The sequence below is a fragment of the Cyprinodon tularosa genome, unplaced genomic scaffold (genome assembly GCF_016077235.1).
Source record: "Cyprinodon tularosa strain WSP-4 unplaced genomic scaffold, ASM1607723v1 ctg204, whole genome shotgun sequence".
NCBI lineage: Eukaryota > Metazoa > Chordata > Actinopteri > Cyprinodontiformes > Cyprinodontidae > Cyprinodon > Cyprinodon tularosa.
The window spans coordinates 597,068-620,502 of record NW_024038751.1 but is presented as its reverse complement, the minus strand read 5'-3'; the positions used below and the strand labels follow the sequence as shown (position 1 = coordinate 620,502).

At 37.1% G+C, this 23,435-nt stretch overlaps 2 protein-coding genes across 3 annotated transcripts; one reads left to right on the top strand and one right to left on the bottom strand.

Annotated features, from left to right (window-relative positions):
• Positions 1 to 8,716: 8,716 nt before the first annotated feature.
• On the bottom strand, positions 8,717 to 14,006 carry phf23b (PHD finger protein 23b). The gene is made up of 5 exons (XM_038284919.1): positions 13,456 to 14,006; positions 12,275 to 12,306; positions 12,073 to 12,165; positions 10,325 to 10,934; positions 8,717 to 10,227 (listed from the first exon to the last, which is right to left on the bottom strand). Exons 1-5 carry the CDS (start codon positions 13,481 to 13,483, stop codon positions 10,034 to 10,036), a joined length of 957 nt encoding a protein of 318 aa, XP_038140847.1. The 5' UTR covers positions 13,484 to 14,006; the 3' UTR covers positions 8,717 to 10,033.
• Positions 14,007 to 14,156: 150 nt separating this feature from the next.
• Positions 14,157 to 19,936, top strand: elp5 (elongator acetyltransferase complex subunit 5). 2 transcript variants are annotated; one of them, XM_038284920.1, is made up of 9 exons: positions 14,157 to 14,318; positions 14,453 to 14,548; positions 14,645 to 14,705; positions 16,120 to 16,200; positions 18,682 to 18,893; positions 19,010 to 19,185; positions 19,268 to 19,363; positions 19,447 to 19,547; positions 19,649 to 19,936. In XM_038284920.1, exons 2-9 carry the CDS (start codon positions 14,494 to 14,496, stop codon positions 19,755 to 19,757), a joined length of 891 nt encoding a protein of 296 aa, XP_038140848.1. In that variant the 5' UTR covers positions 14,157 to 14,318; positions 14,453 to 14,493; the 3' UTR covers positions 19,758 to 19,936. The 2 variants fall into 2 exon arrangements, with proteins under 2 accessions (XP_038140848.1, XP_038140849.1); XM_038284921.1 differs by having other exon boundaries at positions 14,243 to 14,548.
• Positions 19,937 to 23,435: the final 3,499 nt, after the last annotated feature.

The window sequence follows — 23,435 nt, the reverse complement described above, 5'->3', positions numbered from 1 at the left end:
TTTGCTACTGAGTAAAAGAGTGAAATAAAACATTTTTTCTGTGCATCAAACTTTTTTTTTTTTTACAATAGAGTTTCTTAAAGTTACGTTGTATCATTTACTTTTCTACTTAATTACAATGTAGAATTTGCAATTTTTTGTAGCATTTACTTAAATAAAGAGGCTCAAACTTTTCTTATTTACACAAGCATTTGTGCTTTTACTTAAATAAAGAATGTGAGTACTTTTGACACATCTTTGACTGATCATAGGTTTAAAAAACAAGACAAAGAAATACAGTTAATTAATGAATTAAGAATAAGAAAAATTAAAACTTACAAGTAAAGGCAATAAAAAATATATATTTTAGAAACAGATGGTTATCTTTTTTTCTCAATGGAGTCTCTAGGTGATTCACTTCAGGAGGAACCTATATTCATCTTCTTTATCTTTGCTCTTGTGTACCCACTTTTTCACTAGTAAGGATATTTAAATATCTCAAATAATTCCGTGAATCTTGCTTTTATTAATTTTCACTTATTTTTATCACAATCTTTATGTGTTACATCAACATTAAATTTCACTTATCAGTGCGGTCCCTAGGATTGTATGCTTGTTGTACCAACATTTTTTGTGATTAGTTCAGTCACAAGCAAAGGGTGGAAAGCGTTACATCTATTGCTCTAAGTAACACGTGAATTGATAAATCACCAATCCTGCAACAGCTGGAGTTATTTACACTATTTATTTACTGGCTGTTATGCAGGGTACTTGCTGGCATGAAGCTTTAACAATATTTAAAAAAATCTGTTTTTTAAACCTAAAAAAAAAAGAAGAAAAGTTAAAAAAAATGAGATGCTTGAAGTGCATCTAACAGTTTTTTGTATGGCTGTATATAACATAATAAAACACAATCACTCCCCAGTTTAATAAGCTGCTACCTACTCCCTGTCAGCTGGCTGAAAGAAACCTGTTTTTCTTTGCTAAATACAAGACAAATGGAATGATTGGGAAATATTTTCTGTGGAGGAAAAAAAAACAGTGTGGTAACTTTGTTGCAACTGTAGAAGGCTCATCCATGTATTTAGGTAATGTAGTTTACAACATTGTTTGGCTAGCTAAAAGCAACATGTATAATAAGAAGGCAACTGCACACTTTGAGTAGAGAGTACATTTAATTAACCCACTAATATTATCTTATAATATTACTAACCTTATTAATAATGAAATACAAGGGGGGGAAATGCTCAATATTGGGGAACACAAAGATTTTAGCAGCTGTTCGTCCACAGCGGTAAGTTAAAGTATAACATTTTTACAGTACAAGTTTAAAAAGCACCGGCCAAGTTGTATTTTTTACCAGTTGAAATGAGACGGCTTTGGGGTATGTCCTTTAAAGGGCTCAAGAATTTTCACAATTTGAATCCTTATCTGCCGACATCATATTTCTGCAAGAGATGCACATCAGACCGGGAAGGGAGGGGCTGCTGAGATGTAGCTGGACCACTCCGCTTTTTCCAAGTAAGGCCCGCGGCCTGATCCACTGCAGATTTATTACAGGCTACATATATTCATTTCATGTGACACTAGTTAATAGATATGGCCCTAATTGATGATCCAGACTTTTAAGTAAAAACATTGAATCTAATTCCTGATCTGGTCAACACAAACTTTATTCTAGTAGGTGATATAGTGGTGTTCTGGATGCTCATTTGGACAGATCAGCTCTGAAATCTAACCACTATGCTCCCCCTCTTTTTAAAACTCTCCACAAATCAAGTCCATCCATTTTCCGTCACACTTATTCCTTCTGGGGTCAGTCTTTCAGTAACTTGAAATAATTCTTGTAACCTTTAATACTAATTTTATATCTGTTTGCTTGGGTAATTGAAAGAAATGTCAGTGATGAAAGGAGCTATGCATAACAACAGACAATGAAAGGATTATTTGGTCTTATTTTACATTATCTTTTATGCCAACAGCATTATATGACACTACGCTAAAGATGTAATTATCCTAATACGCTGCCTCACTGTAATTTGTGCTCATGTCTGCAGAGAGGAGTATGTGTGCAGCTATAATTAGTTTAGTGTGGTACTTATAGGGAGCTGGGCTGGGGCGGAGAAATGAGGACACATACACAAACATGCACAAACGGGGCTCATTAAACAGATAAAAAAAACACACACACATGGAAAGAAGTGGTTCTAATGGGTCGGTAGTAATAAAGAAAAATAAAAAATACATGTAAATATTATACATTTAATATATATATATATATATATATATATATATATATATATATATATATATATATATATATATATATATATATATATATATATATATATATATATATATATATATATAAAACTTTAAGATTTAAAAAATCATCTTTCTTTCTTTTTTCTTTAGAAAAAAAAATAGTAACTGTGAATTAGTTCACCAAAATGGTGAATGTGAATCAATTGTTTTAAATGCAAAATATACACTAAATAAATTAACTCCATTAAAAATGTATAACAAAGTAAAGGAAATTGCACTTATTTTACACAAGTTGTAAGTAATTTATATATGTGTAAACCTCCGTAGGAACCTGGTCCCTTTTGGTTTAAGGATAAAAGTCCAGCTGGTCAGAAAGATTAAAATAAAATGACAAAGGCATAATTTAATATTAAACGTTTTTGCACTGGTCTTAAAGTGAACAATGAGGATTTTATTTCAAAAAAGTTAAAAAGACAACCCCCTGGACTTTGTTTCCAAGAAGACATTTCGCTTCCCATCCAGGAAGCTTTGAATTGAAAAAGCTTCCTGGATGGGAAAAAACCTGAAAAGATTTGTTCTTCTCTAATGATTCTCATAATATCCTCTAATTATTTCTCTATACTATCTGTTGATTTTATTGTTATCATTATCATTAATTTATCATAATATTATTATTCATCTGACCCAATCTAAGCCTTCCTTTTGTGTTGAAATCATGCTTTATATTTTAGCTTCCTGTTTTCACATATATAAGAGGAAATCTTTCATTAAATAAAAATCTTACTTTTATTTTTAAATTTGCCAGAGCTATAGATAATTATGGCCATTATAACACTTTTCCTATCACTGATTGTTCTTTGTTTAATGTTTATCCGCTGTTACAGTGCTTAACTTCATATATGTTATGAATGCAATGAGAAATACCAGTATATCAGCAAAGACATGAATAAATGTCAGATGTAGGTGCTCTAGGAACCACCTGCCTTCCAAAAATGACACAGAGTCCAGCTTTTTTGGGGATTAATTATTGGATAATGTTGCCCTTGTCTCTTCTTGCTTTTCTTCCTTTTGTTCCAAATCGGTTTCGTTTTCAGAATTAAGACCTTTCTTTCTTCATATTTAACAATCAAATAAAAAAAATGTGAAAATTAATTGTTTAATCACAAAATGTACTTTTATTTATTTGTTTTTTATTTTGTATCATTTCAGCTCAATTACCTGAATCCTCCCTTTTCATCATCTTTTATTGAATATTATGCTCCTAATTGAAACAGAGCATCCTCCTCTGACCTTTGAACTAAAAGCCAAACCTCAGAGTGATCTCTAAACATCAATAAGTCTTCAGATATACATGTTGCATGTAATAAAACAAAAGGCATGTCCCACACCCAACCTCAGGCTCCTAATGAGGCCTGTCCCTGATAATGGAGGTAATCAGTGCATCCTATCTGGCCTCTGCCCCTGCCGACATGCTGTCACGGTTTATTTATATTCCCCTGATCCATCAGCGCTCGCTGTATGTTTGGAGGGCCTCTGTGTCCTGAAATAGCAATAATTAGGACAGGGTGGGAAAAGAGGAAAAGTGAAAACGTGTCTCAGAGAGCATACCATCGGAGCGGACCCCCGGCCTGCCCCGTTCTCCTCCAATCTCTCCATCCATGCCGGTTGCTCTGTCTCCCATCTGTTTTGTTTTCTGGAGACACAGGCTGCAGGCCGGCGGCGACTAAATAAGAGGAAGAGGAGTGTTGTGTGTGTGTTGTGTGTGTGTGTGTGGTCTCCATTGGGTGGCTTTCTGCAGTCAGGCGGAGCAGAGACCAACAGATTAACACACACACTGACATTCTGGTATCATCTTTGATCTCTCAGGAGCTTTTGTTTGAGTTATTCTAACATAGAACTGGCTCAGAAAAAAAAAAATAGAGTTTCTTGGCATCTTTATTCAGACAGATAGATTTTTTTGTGACCAAATCTGCACACCTGCCACCGCTCCATCCAACCAGCTTCCATAATTCAGTTCACCAGATCAAACCATTTCAGACACTGGGTGCTCCACCTGCTGTGTTGTCAGTTTGCATCTTTGATAGAGGTTTGATAGCCTGCATATTTCACTCACTTCTCTGATAACATCAATATTTATGACATAAGTGACAAACGTGACACCTAAGATGACAAAATGTAACTTTATTTTTCAGCATATCCAACAATAGTTTTAATACATGTAATAAGTGAGCAACAAAAATGTTCCTCATTAACAAAATTTAGCTATTTTAAATAATCACAAATTTCTGGCATCTGAGGCACTTTTTTAATTTATATTTATTTTTTTAATTGTTGAGTTTCCTGAACCCTGTGATTATTTTTCCATGACTTTGTTTTACCTATACTGTACATGTAGCCTGATTCTTTTAATGGCCATCAGCTGTTAGATGGTTTTTATAATCCAATCAGATTTTCTCCCATAAGCATACAAAGCTTGTTTAACTTTACTCTGACTTAACTGAAACTATGAGCTGACAGTGGGACTATTCCTATTGTAAGGTATGGTAGAGGATCTGTCATAATTTGGGTATTTTTGGGGGGGTTTTAATCTTTCACATAAACCTTTAGTTGAATCCCATTAGGATTTTCAAAAGGATTTTGCAAGGCTCTCCAAAGATATATATATATTAAAAAAAACAAATGTATGAACAGTGGTCCTGAGACCAGTTAAATAATAGTTGATTAGAACCCAAATATTACATGACTTTCAGATAAAATACAAGTATCTGCTATAAGAAACATGTTGCAGTTTTCTAGAACCAACATTTTATTTGTATTTTTATGTTTTAAAATTAAGAAGAAAAAAAAGCTTTTGTAGAAAGAGGAAATGTAGATTTTTTGGATGTTGATATCTATTGAAAATTATGTAAACCAAACACATGGAAATTTGAAACTTTACTGCTTGTAACGTTTTTGTGGCGTTTATCTCCTGTAAAGGAGATGTTGGATCTCAAAGACACAACTTGTACAACTGAATGTTTTTGAAAAAAAAAGAAAAAACCTTAAAAAATACTTTTTTGAAAATAGTTTAAAAAAAAAAAATAATAATAATAATAACACTAATAAACATTGTAGAAAGCCTTCTCAGAAAGGTTGACATTGTTCCATTAGCAAAGGGTTGGTGCAGTGCCGCAAATACCAAAGCTAAGCTCAGTATGGTGCACCAAAAATTGTGCCTTAAGTGGTTTAGTGTTATTGTAATTATCTCTTAATCTATAAATATTTCTTCCCCCATGAATAAATCTGGCCTGATGAAAAACTGAGTTTCCAAAAACGTTTGAATGTCCTAAAATGATAGATGAATTACTTTGTGGTCAACTGGTCTCTCTAAACGTTCAGTAAAAACCACCTCCGATAGGATTCATCCATATATTAGAATTATGTTTTTTTCATTTAACATGAGGCAGGCTGAGCGAAGACATCAATTCCTTCCTGTGAAATAGATTAAAGGTGACGAGGATCTCAGCTTTGGTAAATAATGTTGAAAAACATCATAAAAATCTAAAGAAGCTCTGATATATGCGTGAAGGCTCCCTTTATATCCAGCTTAGTCATTCCCCTGTTTTCCTATATAGTTAATATAGCTCATTTTTGTTACTCAAAACATTCATCCTGTCATACTCAAAATAAAAAGTCCAGATTTAATTACAATAGGGTGGCATATTTACAGATATTTATTTCAGATCAGAAAAATACTGAAAGTGACAAACATCAGAGAGTTAGAGCAGTAAAATGTCCCTTTTTATTGAGTTAAAGTTAACATAATCAAATAAAGCTGACTGTAATATGTGCAGTATGATGTGAAATCCTGTCTAAACGTTTCAGTGATCTACTTTGTTCTTCACACTTTATTTATTGAATAGGATTTCTAAACATATATTGGAGATTATTGCAAAAAAATCGGTCTCCACATTTTTCTAGAGTCTATCAACTGATTATTGTTTGTTTTGATTTTTTAGATAATTTTTTTGCCTCGTTGCATTGTTAACACAATTTGGTTAAGGAATATACATGAGTACAGCCATGCATATCATGCATTGCTTGAAAAGATGACAGTCCATAAAAAAAAAGTTGGATCAGAAGAATAAAAAATGAAGTTGCATCCCTGATTAAGACCTAAAACATAAGTGATGAACCAGTTTGATTTCTGCACAATGCAACTAAACTATACCCAGCTGTAATGAGGAACTGGGATCCTTGAGAAAACCTGGGAAAATTATTGACCTTACATGGTTCCAAGAGCATCTGGTTCCCTAAAATCAAAATATAAATACACACTGAGACCTGTCCACATCACTGCATGCTGCACTTTTTAATTCATTCCCCGAGTAGCTTAAGAGACTATATAAACCTGCAGCCTAGACCATTAGTGGAATTAGTGAGAGACCAGTAGTCTATCGGAGGGTAAAACCAGTTGAAACTGGTCTGGTGTCTACACGGTGGCCCAAGACGAACACACTACAGAGCAAGTAACAACATCCTCAACGATCTGGCCTTATCACGCCGCCATCTGTCTTCACTGAGGGTGTGTAATGTGCATGTATGTACGTGTGTTGAGGCATTTTGTCATCGCCTAAAAACTGACTACAGAAGCTTTACAAAAAAAATCATGAAAATACTGGCCAGCAAGGCGGCAGATATAATTGGCATGTCTGAACACACACACACAAACAATGATCCTAAACAGCCCCATTATAGTCCCATAATATAAACCCACCCTGGCTGCATGCCTACAAATAGCCTCCACACGGATCAACAGCAGCACAGTTTGCAGAGCTGCAGCCCAGATCTTTGAGAAGACAAACCCAGTGAGAATATTCAAGGTGAGCATCAGGTAACAGAATCATTTGGCTTATTATAATAAACCCTTTAACTTTGCATTGCTTTATATTTCTCCACCCAGATGCTCTGCTCCAGATGTACGCTTCCACTGCTTGCTCTATACATCCTCTTAGAGCAGATATCTGCAGCTGTTATACAGAAACAGAACAAAAGGGTAAGGTTTCCCCCTCAGTCATATGGTTTAACATTCACTCTTGACCAGCTGTAAGGATTTAGTTAACTTTATGCAATCTTGGTCTCTGATCCCAGGAGGTCATCTGGCCAGACCACGATGTCTTTTCCCACCTCTCAGAGCCCTCTGACACAGGAGACCTGTCTGTGGGTGATGCAGGCGACACACGGAGGGGTGTGGAGGATAACTCAGAGGCCACTGTGCTGCCTGTTTCCACTCAGAACCAGAACCTGCCTAACCGTAAAGCCAACGAAAAGAGGTAAGGATGCATGAAATGCCACTAAACAGTGCAAGATAAACATGTTCTATAAACACCATTACAGCAACATTTTCTTTTAAATTGTGTTTGTGTAAAAATGTTTAAATCTTTTACGATTAATGTACGGTTTGATTCATATCAATGACATGATGCATTTAAACTAACTACAGTTGACCACTAGTGGAGATGAATTTAACTTAATGTTCTGGGCATCCGTAGGAGGAAAGTGGCTCCTCTGGACTCCATCGGCCGTTTTCAGATACCGAGCTCCTGAAAACGAAAGGTAAGAAACAGGATCTTTATAATGAGTTCTGCAGGATTTCTGGTTTTGCTCAAAGAAACCTTGGTAAAGATGTGTATAAGAGCTTTAAACTAAGCTGTTCACAAGATGTGATGGCTCTCTGGGGGCCAATGTTTGCCTTTCTATCCTCTCTGTATGGATTAGAAACATGACTTCATCCAGATCCTGAATGAGATCTGATTGTAGATATGGACACATGGAAATAAAAGCCATTTTGACCTTGCATTTATATCATAGGGGAAACTTTAGCATCGAGTTCATGAACTCTTTGTAGATTTTATTGGCGATCTACTGAATGTGTTTTTTTTTTATTCACGCAAATAAATTCATGTTTGGTCACAGTTCAGCTCCCAAAACGCCTTCCTGTACTGCAGGATTTTGTTTTCTGGCGCTGCGATTATTGGCTGAGTTAAGTTTGTTGCTTAAGGAATTTCACTTAATTAGGAGATTGATTCAGTAAAACAATTGTAAGGCTTTTAACATCTCTTTACCAAGGTTGGACCAGTAAATGATCAGTAACAAATAGACGTTTAAATAACTTTGGCTTGATTTTCCCAATTCAAGTTATTTCTACTAAAAGAAGAAAATAATCTGTTTTCCTCAGGAAAAGAAAAACGTCTACGGAGAAAACTGAACAACCTCTGACTCTCAAGGTTTTTTTTTCCCCAATGCAAACATTTATATTTATTCAACCATTTGTATTTAATTCACCACCTGAGAGGGATTCTTTACAGATGGCTCCCTCTAGTGGTAGATGACAAACATAACAGTTTTGTTGTGTGCCTTGACTTCTAAAATAAACACTTTCAATCTTGTGTGCTTTCTTATCAATAATCAAACAACCCAGCACAATCTCAAGTTTTTTTTTTTTGGTTTGTTTTATTACTCGAGCTACAGTTAAAGAAACAATATCAGACTGCAGAAAATATAGACTTTGCTTGGGTATTCTCTCTTTTCACTTTCACATATTTACAAGTCAAAGAACTGGATATGTACACAGAACGGAAGTTGTACAGAGTGCAACTACTCGTGGAGACTTGTTAAGACTCTCCCAACAACTTAACACGGTAAAAAAAATATATATATATGCCACAACCTACGCAGCCTCAAGGTATACTTTTGTACACAACTTTGTTCTCAAGGCGAGACGCTCTTCTCCTGAAGTGGGCACGATTCTAACCCCACTAGCTAGGAAGAAAATAAAAAGGCGAGGAATAAACTGTTATGTGAAAAAAAAATCTTTTTTTTTTTTACAGCCATTCATAGAGAAGCCTTGGGTCACCTTGACAACGCAAGGAGCCGTAACCAGTCACCTTACAGCAATAACAAACCCAAACTTATACAGAGGAAGTAACAAGAAAATGAAAATGTATAAAAAAAAAAAAGAATCAAACCAAGCAAAACATCCAAATTCAACAGCTTTCCTCTGTAGACGCCATTCATAGCAACTCTGCTAGTAATGTTTGATTAACAGGCCAACCAAAGACATTCGATTATCTCATGTGTACAGTGGAAATGTATTTAGGTTTACATTTTTTTCTTAATTCAACTTCTGGGAAGAAAAACACTTAAAAAATATACATATGTGCAACACATCTGAGATGAGTTCGCTAATTTCAATAAATTAATCAACTCTTGCTTGAGAGGAGCGAGAACTTTATCTTTTTTTCCTTTAACTCTGACCATCGCTGATAGAAATAAAACCCTCCTAAAGTAAGTATACATTGAAATAAAAAGAGCTGCCCGTCAAGCATCATAACATTTAAGCAAATAATCGGAGTGACGATTTTCTTTTTTAGCTATACAAGTTATACTTCTATTTTTTAAGGTGATTGATTATCCGTCTATCTTTGACTGGCTATGGTTTTTAGGTAGAAATGTATGAATCAATAAGAAACCCGGTAAAAAAAAAAAAAAAAAAAAAAGGAAAACGTAAAAAGCCAATTAGGGGAATTTATAAGCAACCAATGAGGGATTCTGTCACAGTCTTCCCCTTCTTCAGAATCCATAAAGAAATAAAAAAGAATGCAAGGGATAAATATGGTTTTTGATTGTCAAAATAATTTGTGCAACTGCTGAGTTAGTTGCCGTCCCGGTGAGAATTTAGGCTGTTTTGGCTGTAGGCATCAGAGTAAGGGAGCTGGTCAGAGGGCGGCAGAAACAGTCCTCCAACAGTTTAAGTGTCCTTTTTGCTTCCCGACCGCCTCAAGTCTCTGCATTTCTGACAGTAAAAGATGTCGGGAACATTGGACTTTTTGATCTTTGCGCACGACAGGTGCACCCATATTCCGCACTGGTTGCACTCGATCATGGGACGTCCGGCGAACGGCTTCCCACAGTAACAGGTGATCAGGTCCCATGAGTCGTCCCCTGCGACGGATGAAGAGATTTAAGGCGTTAAATGTTGAACTAATCATGTAAATATAAATACATGGATCAAAGTAGAAAAAGGGGGATTGTGTCGTACCTGACTCCACCATGATATCTTCATCTGCGATCCAGGTTTCGCCCTCGCTGGAGCTCATTTCCGCTTCCCTGATGGATTCATCTGCCTTCCCCAAGCCGTGGCTGCTGGAGGTGGAGCCCCCGTGCGACGCCAGCTCCTCCCTCATGGGCCGCGCCTCGGCGTGTGAGTTCCGCGTCTCGGAGTCTGTCTCGCTCTGAGCAGCTGAGCTCTTCAACTTCTTGGCTTTGGGCTGTTTGGAGGAGTTCTTGCTTCGCTTGATGCGAGCCCTTTTCTCGCCCTCGCTGCTCCCGCTGTCCGGCGCCGTGGTCGAGCCCAGAGAGAGCTTTTTCAGTTTTTTGTCTTTTTTGCGCTCAGCTTTTGTGCTTGCCTGGCTGTCGTACAGAGAGTCTTTCAGGCGCATCTTGTCCAGCAGGGTGCTGTCAGAGTGCATGCGTCGAATGTTTTTGCCCTTATTTGCCCGAGCTTTGCGCACAAATGTGTGGATGGTGTGAATGTCAGAGCTCCCATCCGTCCAAGTGTTGCTTATGGAGCTGCTGCCCCCGACGCCTGCATCTGCTGATAGTCCTGAACTATGGGCAGAGCTGGAGGATGTTGGAGACCAGGAACTTTCCTGCAGATCAAACGTAGCCAGTAAATTTCCATATCTTACAAACAGGAAGCAGTAAACCTATGTTTAATCGTTAAGGTCGACCTTTATATTATAAAAAAAAAAAAAAAAAAAAAAATCCAGGCATTATTTTATTCTAAAACCCCTTAATTTTAGGTTGGACTGTCCAGTTTTCTGCTCGTCATAAACAGAGCAGGGTTTCTTTATATTTTCCCACTACAACATTAGATATTTCAGACTTAAACAGCAATCTAGACATTAATATCAAACGATCGTTTCACTTATTTTATGCAACACCTAGGGTTTCATTAGACTCTCCAATACTGGGAAGGTTTATCCATTTGTTTGGACTTTCAAACCAAATGGGACTTAAGCTACGTGGTTCCGATTCGAAACCATAATCCAAGTCATTCTAGAGGTTAAAGGAAGACATTTTGTGATTAAAGTATAAAATCAGTTCCCAAACTTAGACCGTAGGGATCATTCGTGGCTTATTAAACGTCGACACTTTCAGTCATCAGAACATTTTAAACAGTTTTCAAAATGTTAAAACTTCTTGGCCTTTTGAAGAGCATGTTAAGAAACTAAAAGCACCACAACCACAATGCAATAAATCTGATTTTAAGATGCTGCGATTTAAAAAAAGAAAAATATTTACCCAGGGCAGCTTTGTCTGCCTCATCCTCAGTCATATATTACTTATGACTTTACTGCAAATGGAAAAACGTTTAATAATGATATAAGACTTCCTATTTTCTAATTGGTTTACAAATGGTTTATAGTTGAGCTTTTACAGTCCAAGATAATTCTGTCCAATTGCACAATTTGGAAGCCAATACGCATGGTGTTTGGAGACTTTTCTAGCTGAAAACCTCCATATTGCTATTAATGTGTTATTACCAGGCCTATGGGTGTCTATTTAAGGCAACTGTATTTGTTGTACCAGAATCATCTATATCTTGATTTCTATTAGACATTGAGAGGTTGTTTTGGATGTGAAAGACAAACCAAATGGTATCAACCTATTCATGTGTGAATATTCTTCATGCATCATCTATTGCTAACATCCTCCTGATCAAATGCTACACAGCTAACACTAACAGTGACAGTCCAGATATAAACAAACAAAAAAAAAGCTCACCTCCTTTGGACTGGGGATATAACCAGCATAAGCCAGAACAAAGCTGCAGAACTTGTTGAAGTCCTCCACGGTCCTCTTTTTTCTTTCTGGGGGCTACAGAAAGACAGGCAAGACTGATGTCAGGAAGAACCGAATCTGCTCTGCATAAACTTTCCCCCAATGCTAGCAACAAATGAATGACTACAACAGAAAATTGACTCACCAGGGGTTCCGTTTTACACGTCAGAAGCGAATCTGCCGGAGCGAAACAGAAATAATTTCATTTAAAATTGAACCCTTCTAGGCAAATAGATAAATAAAAGGCTACATTTTCTTTACACTATAGGAGCACTGAAAGACAAGTGCAGTAATGTTAGCATTAGCCGGCTAACTAAGGCCAATAACTTAATGGGGATTATTAAGCGCAAGCACTTCGGGCTTTATTTAAAACTCTGACTCCACTGGTATCTTTAAAAAGATGAGAATGGTTGCGAAATAAAACTAGCGAACGATAGCGACATAAAAGACAACGAGGAATAACCGCAACCGGGTTCAGTTTTACACAATCTGAGCGTTTTAAACCGCTTTTTCTCATATCTACACATTCTCATGTACCATATATGAGTTTGCAGAATAAATCAACAGAAAATAGCTTTATACTGCTTAAATGTCACTTGCGTTTTAACTGCAGGTACAGCGACAGATATTTGCAGCTTGCAGATATACCGGTCAATTCAGACAACGGTGCTACTCTTCGTGTCGGACAAATCGGAATTACTTTTCAGACACTTTTGATCCCTTAAAGACGTGGGTAGCGATAACCATCTGCTAATCGGTCACTTGATGTTGGCTTATCTTGAAATGGAAGTTGAAAGGAGAAGCAGGTTGTGGGGCTAACTTGATGCTAGCACGTTGATGCTAACGTTTTATCGGGCGTGTCTGGTTGATCAACGTTTTTTAAAAAGTTAAGACATTCGAGTCAGATGCAACATAATGTATTTTTCCTCCAAACATGTCAACTATTATTTGTTTGACAGCGTGTTCGGATAGTTTTAGAGACGGAGATTTTAGCTAGCTTGTATTTAGCTTTTAGCAATATAATTCGGCGCGTTAGCCAACTAGCAAGCCGTAGACGTAGAATTTATTGTAAAACTTCAGCAGGAACATTAAAAATGGCGCATATTTTATAAATATGGCGTTTCAGCAGTAGTTTAACAACTTTAAGTGGATTAGTCGGGAGCAAGCAAAGCTAATAATAAAGCCTGCGCAACTAAAACGTAGCAGTAGCATTAGTCACAACTTACGGGCTTAAAGCCAATAAAAGGCCACTGACCGTTAAAACCAACGATTTCTATGCTCCAAGTGTTGTTGCATATGCTTTTAAACTAACGTTAACATACATACCTTGGTGGTCAGACATTATGTCGAGCATTGTCGCCTAGCCGACGAGGCCCTGATCCAAGGAGAAGCTGCTTCTCAGCTAGCCGGAGAACAGCAGCCTTCCCCGGCGTGGTTGAACTTAATCACCGGGTAACTTGCCACTAAAAAGAAAAATCAGCCAACAGCGCTAAGGACTAAAAAAAAAAAAAAGTATTTCTGAAGTTGGTCCACAGCGGAGCTGAACTTGTGGGTAACCCCGCGATCTTGATCTCGAGACAACGGCTGTCGTCAACCGAGCACCAACAAGCCACTATTTTTTTTAAAGTCCAAAAAATAGTAACTCCTCATTCGCCTGGCATACTCAGCTCCGCTTCAAGATTCTAAATGTGTTTAAAAAAAAAAAAAAAAAAAGCATCGCTATAGAGGGGAAAACGTATAATCCTTAAATTAGCGCAACTGCTAAATACAAATCCATGGCGAGACGTTTTCAGTTGAAGTTTGTCGATTCTTCTCTGGAGGTACAAACCCACTAGAGTAGACTTTGGGCTTTATTGCGCGCGTCGGCAAACCCATCGAAGAGGGAGGGATAACATTAGACAGGATCGCCCGAGACAACACAGCGGGAGGAGATTGCTTAGCTCTGATTGGATACTAAGGTTACAATGCGTTAGCTGATTGGTCGTCTGTTTATGAAGGGGGCGGGACCTGTCCAGTGAAAGGGGTTCAAGCTGATGTTGGGTAACGTAGTCTGGACTGCAAGGTTTGTTCAGTGTTAGTGGCCGCTAATGAACTTCATTACCCATAAACCCAAGGTGGCAGGAAACATGAAATATGACGTTTAGCTTGGACAACCCAAACACGCTAACCAAGCAAATATGCAGATAAAAGTAAGCCTTAGAATTAGAAATACTACTTTTCGGCTAATTTTAATTTAACATTGGTATCAATCCGAGGTGCTGTTCGTGTAGTTAATTCAAAATTTTTTTTCTCTTTTGTTCGTTGCTTTAACGTGCTATTATAGCATGCTAAGTAGCCCCGGCTACTTATGTACTGAAGTCAACCATGTTGCCTGGATTACTGCAAGGCATTGAGACTGGAGGGCTTCTTATAATACAAGGTAAAAAAAAAAAAAAAACTTCTCTCGTTGTGGCAAAAAAATAACACACCAACGGTTTAAGATGACCAAATGTATGTTTACCTCCACCATCAACAGACTCCAGTAATTACTCAGGACGAGACCTTCTGAAGAGCTTCATCACTGCTGCCTTAAACAGGTATAATGCTGTGCTCACAGGAACATTTGATGAACATATGTGTATTTAACATGCATGTTTGCATTATCTCATAAAATGACTTGTTTATTTTCTTAACTCTCAGTTTTTCTGTTGTTTTTATAGACTTTTTCTAAGGTCCAACTTGTGTGACCACTTCTGCTATAACATTTGGCTGCTGTAACACCACAATTTCCCTGTTGTTGGACAATAAAGGGATTTTCTTTTCTAAGTTAAAAGCCAAAGATCTAGAGTTTTTGCAGCTTATAAATCTGGCAAGACATCTGATATGCATTTATTTAAACTGTCTGGATTAAATAATTTTCTTCAGGGGTCAAGTTGGGTCCATTTCAGGAGATTAAATGTCCATTTCTGTATTCATATCAAATTCAGTTTGTTCATCTTTGTATAGATCAGTCTCATGTTCAGGAGTCTGATGTCTCGAAACCCAGTCAACCCCTCTAAGGAAGGAAATTGCTTAAATGGATTTTAAAAAATATGCCAAGAAGCACATCGTCACTAAAACAGATCATCATCTGGAAGATGTCAAAAGAGAAGTACTAATTTAAAGAGTGAAGTAAAATAAATGTTGCCATGAGCTGTAAAGGTTTACTGAGAAAGATGCGCTCTGCTCCTAAATAATATCTTTCAACAGAATTTAAATCTTCATCTGGACAAAAAAAAAAGGCTCAGGCGAGGCATATAACTGTAGAAGCAGTCTGTATGTGTGGAGCTATCAAGTTGACAGTGCTGGTAGTGACATTAGGTGTAAGTCTGCTGGTGCATTACAGAGATTGGATGGAATAATGAAGAAGATGAGCTAGCTCAAAAATCTTCTGCTTCATGATAACTCAACTATTAGACAGTTAAACTTTAGCAAGGTTAAGTATTTGAAAAGAGAAGTAAACAGAAACCCAGATGAAAACTGGCTTAGGAAATAATAAAATAAATCTGTAAATACCCCGGAGGTCTACTGTTTCTTATAAGAGTCAGATCTGTCATAAGCTAAAAGCTTGTTAAGAGCAAAAAAATAGATATATTTTTTTGCTATATATCTAAATATTACTTAAGTGTATTTATAATTTTGAGTCTGACTGTAGAATTATAATCCTGGATACATTTAAGAAAATCCATCATAAAACTTGCTTTTGAAAATTAAAATTAGTATTGAAGTTACATGTAGTATTCACTAAAATCAATAAAAGCCTCAGATTTCAAGTCCCTTGAATGAGTGGGCTTTCCCATGGTACTTTGCTTGACCCATCCAGTGTTCACTTCACTTCTTCCCCATTGACTCGGCACCAGCACCCCCTAAAAAACCCTGCAAGGATAAGCAGATCTAGACGATGGATAGATTCGTCTTAGCACTTAAAAAATAAATGTAAACACACTCTTTTTGCATATTTTCTGTCATCAGGGAGGAGGTCGTACATGTCCTTTGTTTTGATGTGAGCGAAGAGGAGCTAAGGGATAGATTGAAACCATTGGACACGCAGAGGTAAATATAACGCTATTCCATTTGTTTAAATATTTTTTTTAAGAAAAATAAATTTTCATGGTTAAAACAGGTTTGTTTTTTCAAAAACAAATGCGGTTGTTTTTACCAAATTGTGAAAGTTTCTGCCATTAGGTCTTGATGGTATGTTAAAAGATCGGAGCTTTAAATAAAGTGATAGTAAAAGGGGGCAGGGTGGGTGTAGCATGCAGCAAACCTCCCTGTTGTCATCATGCCTCAATGTTACTTTAAATAAACATAAACAAATTAGGGTTTGCATGTATGGCCGCCGTCTGCCCGTCTAAGCCCTGTCACACCTTGGTGATTTAGACAGCGTATGCCTGAAGTACCTCAAATCTGGCAAAAACGCTGGCATACATTGGATAAGTTATGGGTAGGTTTTGTATAAGTTATGTGCACGCTGAAGCACAGTAAACTACGCTGGGACACGTCCAGGTACTTACTGCAGGTACTTTGAGAAATTTTGAGCATGCTCAAAATTACCCGACATATAACAGCGTATATATGTGGGTTATAAGTTACAGGTAAATTATTTGATCGTTGACATACGTTCAGTGTAAGTTACTCATTGCGGCGTCTAGCTTATCCAAAACCTATAACTGATCGTGCATAACTTATGCGTAACTTATCAAGAACTTCTCTCCAACGCATATCAACGTATGTGACGTGTTCCAGACGACCGCTGAACATTTTTCTAACTTACAGATACTGTATAATGGTGTATTGGCAGCATTTTGGTATAAAAGGGGATCACAGGAAGAAACCGTCTGTTCTCCTCCAAACTTCATCCGCACATAGGATGAGCGTTCACGGCCACGACCAACAAACTTCCTAGCAGACTTGACGTTGAATCTGCTGTGACTGTAAACCTTCTTTCTTTTTCTTTTTTTTTTTTTTTTGGGCAGGCGGTAAACAGCAGCTAGGTTAATACCGTGATCAAATAAAACCTTTTTATGCAGGCCGAGCATCTCCGGGCACATTGCTGCTCCCCTCAGGACACAGGCGTGTGCATCATTTCATGGGCATTACGCTGAAGTGCGTTATACATAAGTTAGACTGTCGTTGGACATCAGTTCTTGACTCGTTGTGAATGCTCTATGTATATGTCCAAATTTGAAAAAATACATAGAAAGTTCAGCGTATGCCTGACGTCCCTGAGTCTTCTAAAACACTAGCAATTGCTGAACTTTGTTTGAATTTTTTTTCAATTTAAAGTCAAGGTGTGATGGGGGCTTTAGGTGGTTTAGATTTTGGTAATATGATTCATTTCTAGGCTTGCTGTTTGCAGTACTCAATATGAATTTAGCTTCAAGTTGTGTTTCTTTAATAATAAATGGTCAAAAACATAAATTTTTTTTTGGTTTTGATTATGTCTTTTTTTTTAAGCTGTAAATCTCTCACTAGCTTGCTGCTAAAAACACCTGGATTTCCCAGCTTTGTGACATAAAAAGGATTATTATGATATATTATTTTTCTCTATGATATAGGATAGGGTTACTATTATAGTAAAAATTAAATAAGGTTGAAATTAAATCAGTTTTTATAAATGTATTCAATGCCTTGCAAAAGCGTTCATATCTCGATCTGTTTGAAATGTGCGTGTGTGTATGTATCTACATATATACATAAATATTTTATCTTTGTCAAATATTTCTACATATATAAATGTGTGTATATTAAGGCTAACAATTAATCGGATTAGTCCTGATTGACTAATATATTATATAATATGCTCTATCCAGAACTCCTCAAGCGGAAAAGTTTAATTTTCAACAGGTTTGATTTCTTAAAAAGTCTTCTCTAAGGAACCTTTTGCTATCCAATTTTAATCAAATAATCGAAAAAAATAATCTTCAGATTAATGGATTTGCAAAAGAAAATTAATACATTGTTTTAAAATCTAAAAAGTGTGGTGTGCATTCATATTTAGTCACTTTTACTCTGCTACACCAAAATAAAAACAATCCACCTGTGTGGGACTTTTTCTCAGTACAAATCTGACTGTTTTTGGAAAACTTGAGTTCCTTAAATCCTGCCCTCGACCTCCGATGCTCTGCACCTTTTTAGACGAGTCGCTGCTTCAACACCTGAATCAAATTTCTAAATGATCTAATGGGAAAGCAATCAAGTTCTCTAGACTCACGCTAACGATCTAAATATTTGACTCGGGTATGTGAAAGCAGAGACACTAGAAATTGAGGGCTGAAATTGAGAAACTCTGCTTTAGACGTTTACCCAAACCATTTTCCCCATTCAGTTGGACCACCAACAAAACTAAAAACTTGTAGGGATACTTCTCAAAAGATTCCATTAGTAATTTATAATGTGCTCAGGAGCTAACAAATGCTTGCCTCATATATTTATTTTTAAAAACTATCATCTGTTGAGTCTGTTTTTACAGCATGACACAGTGGAAACCTTTTTAAGGCTTAGAAAATAAATTTTCATTCACCTAAATTTCAGGTTGCATATTCACAATGCTTATTTGGACCCTCTGGGATGGACCGCTCACCCAGCTTTCACAGTTCAACAGTTCAATTCCAAGGATCTCACTGACTTGATCAGACAAACCTCACAGCAGAGGCCAGCTACGCTCGTCATCGACTCTTTGTCGTGGATATTGAGGCATGCGACTGCTCCTGCTGTCTGCAGGACACTTCAGCAACTCAGAAAAGGTGATACCTTTAATTTTTAGATTTTTTGACAATAACCATTTCAGCTATTTGGAGCTTTAAGGTGATTAAAACAAAAGAACTTCTTCCACTGATGTATTATTCTCTGTTTTCATCAGGGGGAGCTGTGAGAGCTATTATCGGCCTGCTCCATACAGATATGCATCAGAGGGGCACTGTGGGGAGCGTCTGCCACTTGGCAACTTCTCTCATCTCTGTGGCACCTGGAGTGAAGGGAAATGAAGCAGTGGCAAGAATAACAAAGCGCTCCAAATCAGGGAAAGTTATGCAAGATGTAAGGATATTTTCTAGGTAGTCTACTTTATTAGGCTAATACTCTGCTGTAAAGTTACTGACCGTCTCTGTTTTACCCCCAGGAGGAGATTTTTTGCATCACAGAGGACCTCGCAGTCACAGTTCTGAGCACGTCCTGTCATCCTGAACCGAAGCCGACTAACACAGAGGAAGAGCAGGTGCTGATAAACTCATCCTAAATAGAGTCAGGTGAACACATACATGACAGGTGCTGAAACCGATCCTCCTTGTGTGTCAACAGGCGGACCCAACAGCTAACTTGACCTTTAACCTCCGACTGTCTGATTCAGAGTTAGAGGCCAAGCAGAAACTCACACTTCCTTTCGTCTTCAGCAAAGAGAAGTTAGTCTATTCGATGAGTTTATTTGTCTTTATTTTTCAGATCTTCTTCAAATGTATATGTATGAATTAAAAAAAATGATTCCTTTCTTTTAATGGTGCAGGAAAACAGCTCTGCTCCATCCAGGTCCAGGTTCTGGGCGAATTCTGTATGAGCCTGATGCAAATGATGATTACGACCAGGAGGACCCCGATGATGATCTTGATATCTAGTGTTCAGGCATGATGGACTGTGCTGCTGAAACTGAAAATCTTTGCAGCTGGGCTGTTGTTTCCTTTGTTTCCGTTTATGTAGTACGGAGAATGTAGGATGCAAAGCCACACAACTTCTAATTTTCTACAACATGTCTTCATTCTTTATGAAATAAAAATAAATAGGTCTCTTTCTTAAATTTGCACTTCATTTTTTATGTTTGGGTTTTCAAAACAATAAAACCTTATGAGTTTTTGATGTATTTTGCTGATCAGTGTTATTTCCCCTCTGACTGGAGTATCCAAAATAAAACAAAAGTATAGGATCATGTCGTTCTGAAAGGAAACAACTGAAATCATGAATCAAAAGGAGCAGAAAGTAGTAAAAACATTATCTGCCCTCATTTTCAATAAAGCATCACTTATTCAACTCAGATAATTACATCCACACCATGTTAACCAATACAAAGAAAACGTTAGCCAATCGACTGATCAAAATTACCTTCAAGTTTATATTAAACACAGGATAAGTTTCAGATCGATTTAACTCTCTAATAAGCTTATTCCACAAAACAACAGCTTTAATAGAAATACATCTTTCCATCATCTCTGTTCTGAACCTGGATTTTTTGAAAATTTCCATTTTAAGTTATCCTTACTTTCTCTTTTAGAAAATCTGTTTTTATATTGTTTGGTTGAATTTTATGTGCCTTTAAAACATAGAATATCAATTCAGTAAGTTTTAATGTATTTTACTTTATAAATATCTGATTTGCGCTTTAAGTGAAAGTGGATATTTCTTTTATAACTCTTGGCTCCCTTCTGCAATCAAAAGAGGATTAAAATGTGATTCATAAGCATTACCCCACACTTCAACACAATATGTCAGATGTGGTACAATCAGTGATTTATACTGAATTCATAAGGTTTTTTTGTTTAGGAATTCCTTTATCCTGCTTAAAAGAGCAATCGTTTTTTATTTTAAAGCTACAGTGTGTAATAATTACAGGCATATAAATTCAGAAATTTAATATATTATACATAACTATGTTATTTATCATCACCTATGAGCTCAGCCTTTTAACCATAACATTTGCGTTGCCTTAGAATTCGTTATTTATAATTACATAGGAGCGGGTCTCGCAGCCATGGAGGCTGACATCTTTGCGCTACGGCAGCGCAGAGGCAACAAACTAGCGATTGCGAGATCTCCCATGACGCTCGAAAATAACTACGGCAAGTTGAGAGAGATGAACTGAGACGGTACTGAACAGTAGATGGCAGTATTATGCCTGAGAAGCGTTTAGTCTGCCTGAAACCAAAGAAGAAGAAGAAGCAGGTATACTGCGCCTCGGTAACAAGAAAGGTAAACAAGGCGGCAGGCGTGAGTGACTTTGCAAACTGTTTGGCACTGTGTGGCCAAACATCAGACGAATGGAGGATCATGCCTACTCTGTATCACAACGAAAAGCGGCGGACACCGAACCCCCGTCATCTAAGAAGCGGAAACACGACGAGAATAAACGCAAGAGTGACAAGAAACGACAAAAAACACGGATCAACATTGGCACGGCATTTACACGATGGAAGTCACTGATGGAGGAAAAAGGTTTTCAAAGTGACGCTCAAGTTGCCAGTTTTCTCTTGGACAGGTAATTAATCCTATACACACAATTGTCTAATATCACTGCAGTTTTTGGAGTACAGGATGCTCAGACCTGTCTAAAACAATAACATGCTGCGTGATGATGCTGTTACTCTCCAGTATACTTATTCAGCAACGTCCCTGACGTTTCACAGGTAATGATTCAGTAATTTTCTGTAAAATAATTTTCTGGATATATACCTCGGTTACTTCTCTCCGGCTCCTTTGGAGATCTTCAAGCCTTTCGTCCTCTGCTCTCACCCCGCTGGCTCCCCTCTCTCGCCTGGCCCCAGCTGCACGCTCACCCCGGCCTCTCTGCCCTCTTCCTTTCCCTCTTCCTTGCCTTGTAACCCCCGTGCCACAAACAAGACTTGGACTCTGTAAACGGGGAATATATATTCTTCCAGCGAACACAATCTCGCTGTTAAACTAATGACTACAATTACTTCGTCTGTTTATATCACCATGCAAAGCAGCTCACCAAAACGTCACAACGACGTAGAAAAAATAACGGGTATATTTATTATCTTAAGTCTACATGAAATCTATACCCTACACAGACTAATGAAATACTATCTGTAAAATTATCTATGTAAACAAACCTCATCACTTGAGAAGGTAGGTGATGCGGACGTCGTGGAAGACATTTTGTCCCGTAACGCTCGCCGTACTGTTGGGGGGGAGAAGCGGTGGGGGGGAGACGTTCATGTTGCTGCAGTCTGCAGTCTGACCGCTAGATGTCGCTGAAAATTACACACTGTAGCTTTAAGTTTTGTGTGATCAATGTAAGGTTTCCATGTCAATTGTTCATAAATTAGATCACCAAGAAACTTAATTGTGTAATTGTATGAAAATATCAATCTTGTAAGTCTTTATACGATTTATTCGATTCTCGAATTATTATATTCAGTAGTTGTGGGCTTTCACCAGTCCTTTCAAAAACACATATGCTTTTGCTCTGACTGCAAGATCAATAGCCTCCTTTCACTCTAACCTGAAAATATGATGTACATTAAACTTGAATAAATTATTTTTGATAAATTTACAGCAAATAGAATGTACAACTAGTGTGTTTATTATTTCAATTTGATTTGTGAACTAATATTAACTTTAAATTCAAAAACTGATTTCAATCATAACAAACCTGCATATAAATTCAATGAAGTCCTAAGATCAATTAAGAAAAATATGAATTAGATGTTAATTTAAATAAATTCATACTTTTTCCACAAAACCTGTTTTTTTTTTTATTAAGGGTTCACGTCTATGGAAGAGGATTAGGGCCACTAAAAAAAAAAAGTTAACGGATTTTTAAATATTTCAAGTTTAATATGGGATAAAAGTCAGAATTCTGACTTTTTTCTCATATTATACTGAAATTTTTTTTTAAAATTAGTAAACTTTTTTTTTAAATTATTTACATTAAGTTCCAAAATTCAGAGATTAAAGTCAGAATTCTAAGAAAAAAGTCAGAATTCTGAGATTAAAATCAGGATTTTTTTTTCTCATGTTCTACTGAAATAAAATTTGAATAATAACTAAACTTTTTTTTTGTTTTTTCAGTGGCCCTAATCCTCTTCCGTACAAATCTGTGAATATGAAGCGAGCTTTTATTTATTTGTTTTCTAACTAAATCAGTGGAATAAGCGAGTTAATTATCACAGGTTAGACTGCTGTTTGTGTAAAATAATTGTAAACATCCTTCATCGTGTTTAGATATGTTCTTAGAAAGATTAGCTGTTTAAAAGCCAGCAAGAAAGATAAGCTGTTTAAAAGCTAGCAAAAAAAAAAAGCTGCGTTTCATCAAACTAATCAACTTCTGTGGTTCCACGCGCTCACTCGTCCACGTCGGTATGTTTTCTTTCCACGTGGACGCGATGCGCGCCCCCGCGTCCTCATCCTCGCAGAGCGCAGATCTCCTTGCGGAAGTGACGGCAAGGCGGCTATGGCGGCTCGCAGCTTCATTCCGGACTTCCAGTGGACTACAAACTGATTTTAAGCCCAGCGGCTGGACTTCGGAGGAACTTTTACTCAAGCGACTCTCTTCGGATGCC

Excerpts from the sequence above, each read along its gene's own strand:
- elp5 (XM_038284920.1), top strand. The coding sequence starts at position 14,494 with ATGTTGCCTGGATTACTGCAAGGCATTGAGACTGGAGGGCTTCTTATA. Across the intron at positions 19,186-19,267 it reads CAGGGAAAGTTATGCAAGAT|GAGGAGATTTTTTGCATCAC; the intron begins GTAAGGATATTT and ends TTTTACCCCCAG. Across the intron at positions 19,548-19,648 it reads TTCGTCTTCAGCAAAGAGAA|GAAAACAGCTCTGCTCCATC; the intron begins GTTAGTCTATTC and ends TTAATGGTGCAG.
- phf23b (XM_038284919.1), bottom strand. The coding sequence starts at position 13,483 with ATGCTCGACATAATGTCTGACCACCAAG. Across the intron at positions 12,166-12,274 it reads CGTGTAAAACGGAACCCCTG|CCCCCAGAAAGAAAAAAGAG; the intron begins GTGAGTCAATTT and ends GTCTTTCTGTAG. Across the intron at positions 10,935-12,072 it reads ATATCCCCAGTCCAAAGGAG|GAAAGTTCCTGGTCTCCAAC; the intron begins GTGAGCTTTTTT and ends TTTGATCTGCAG.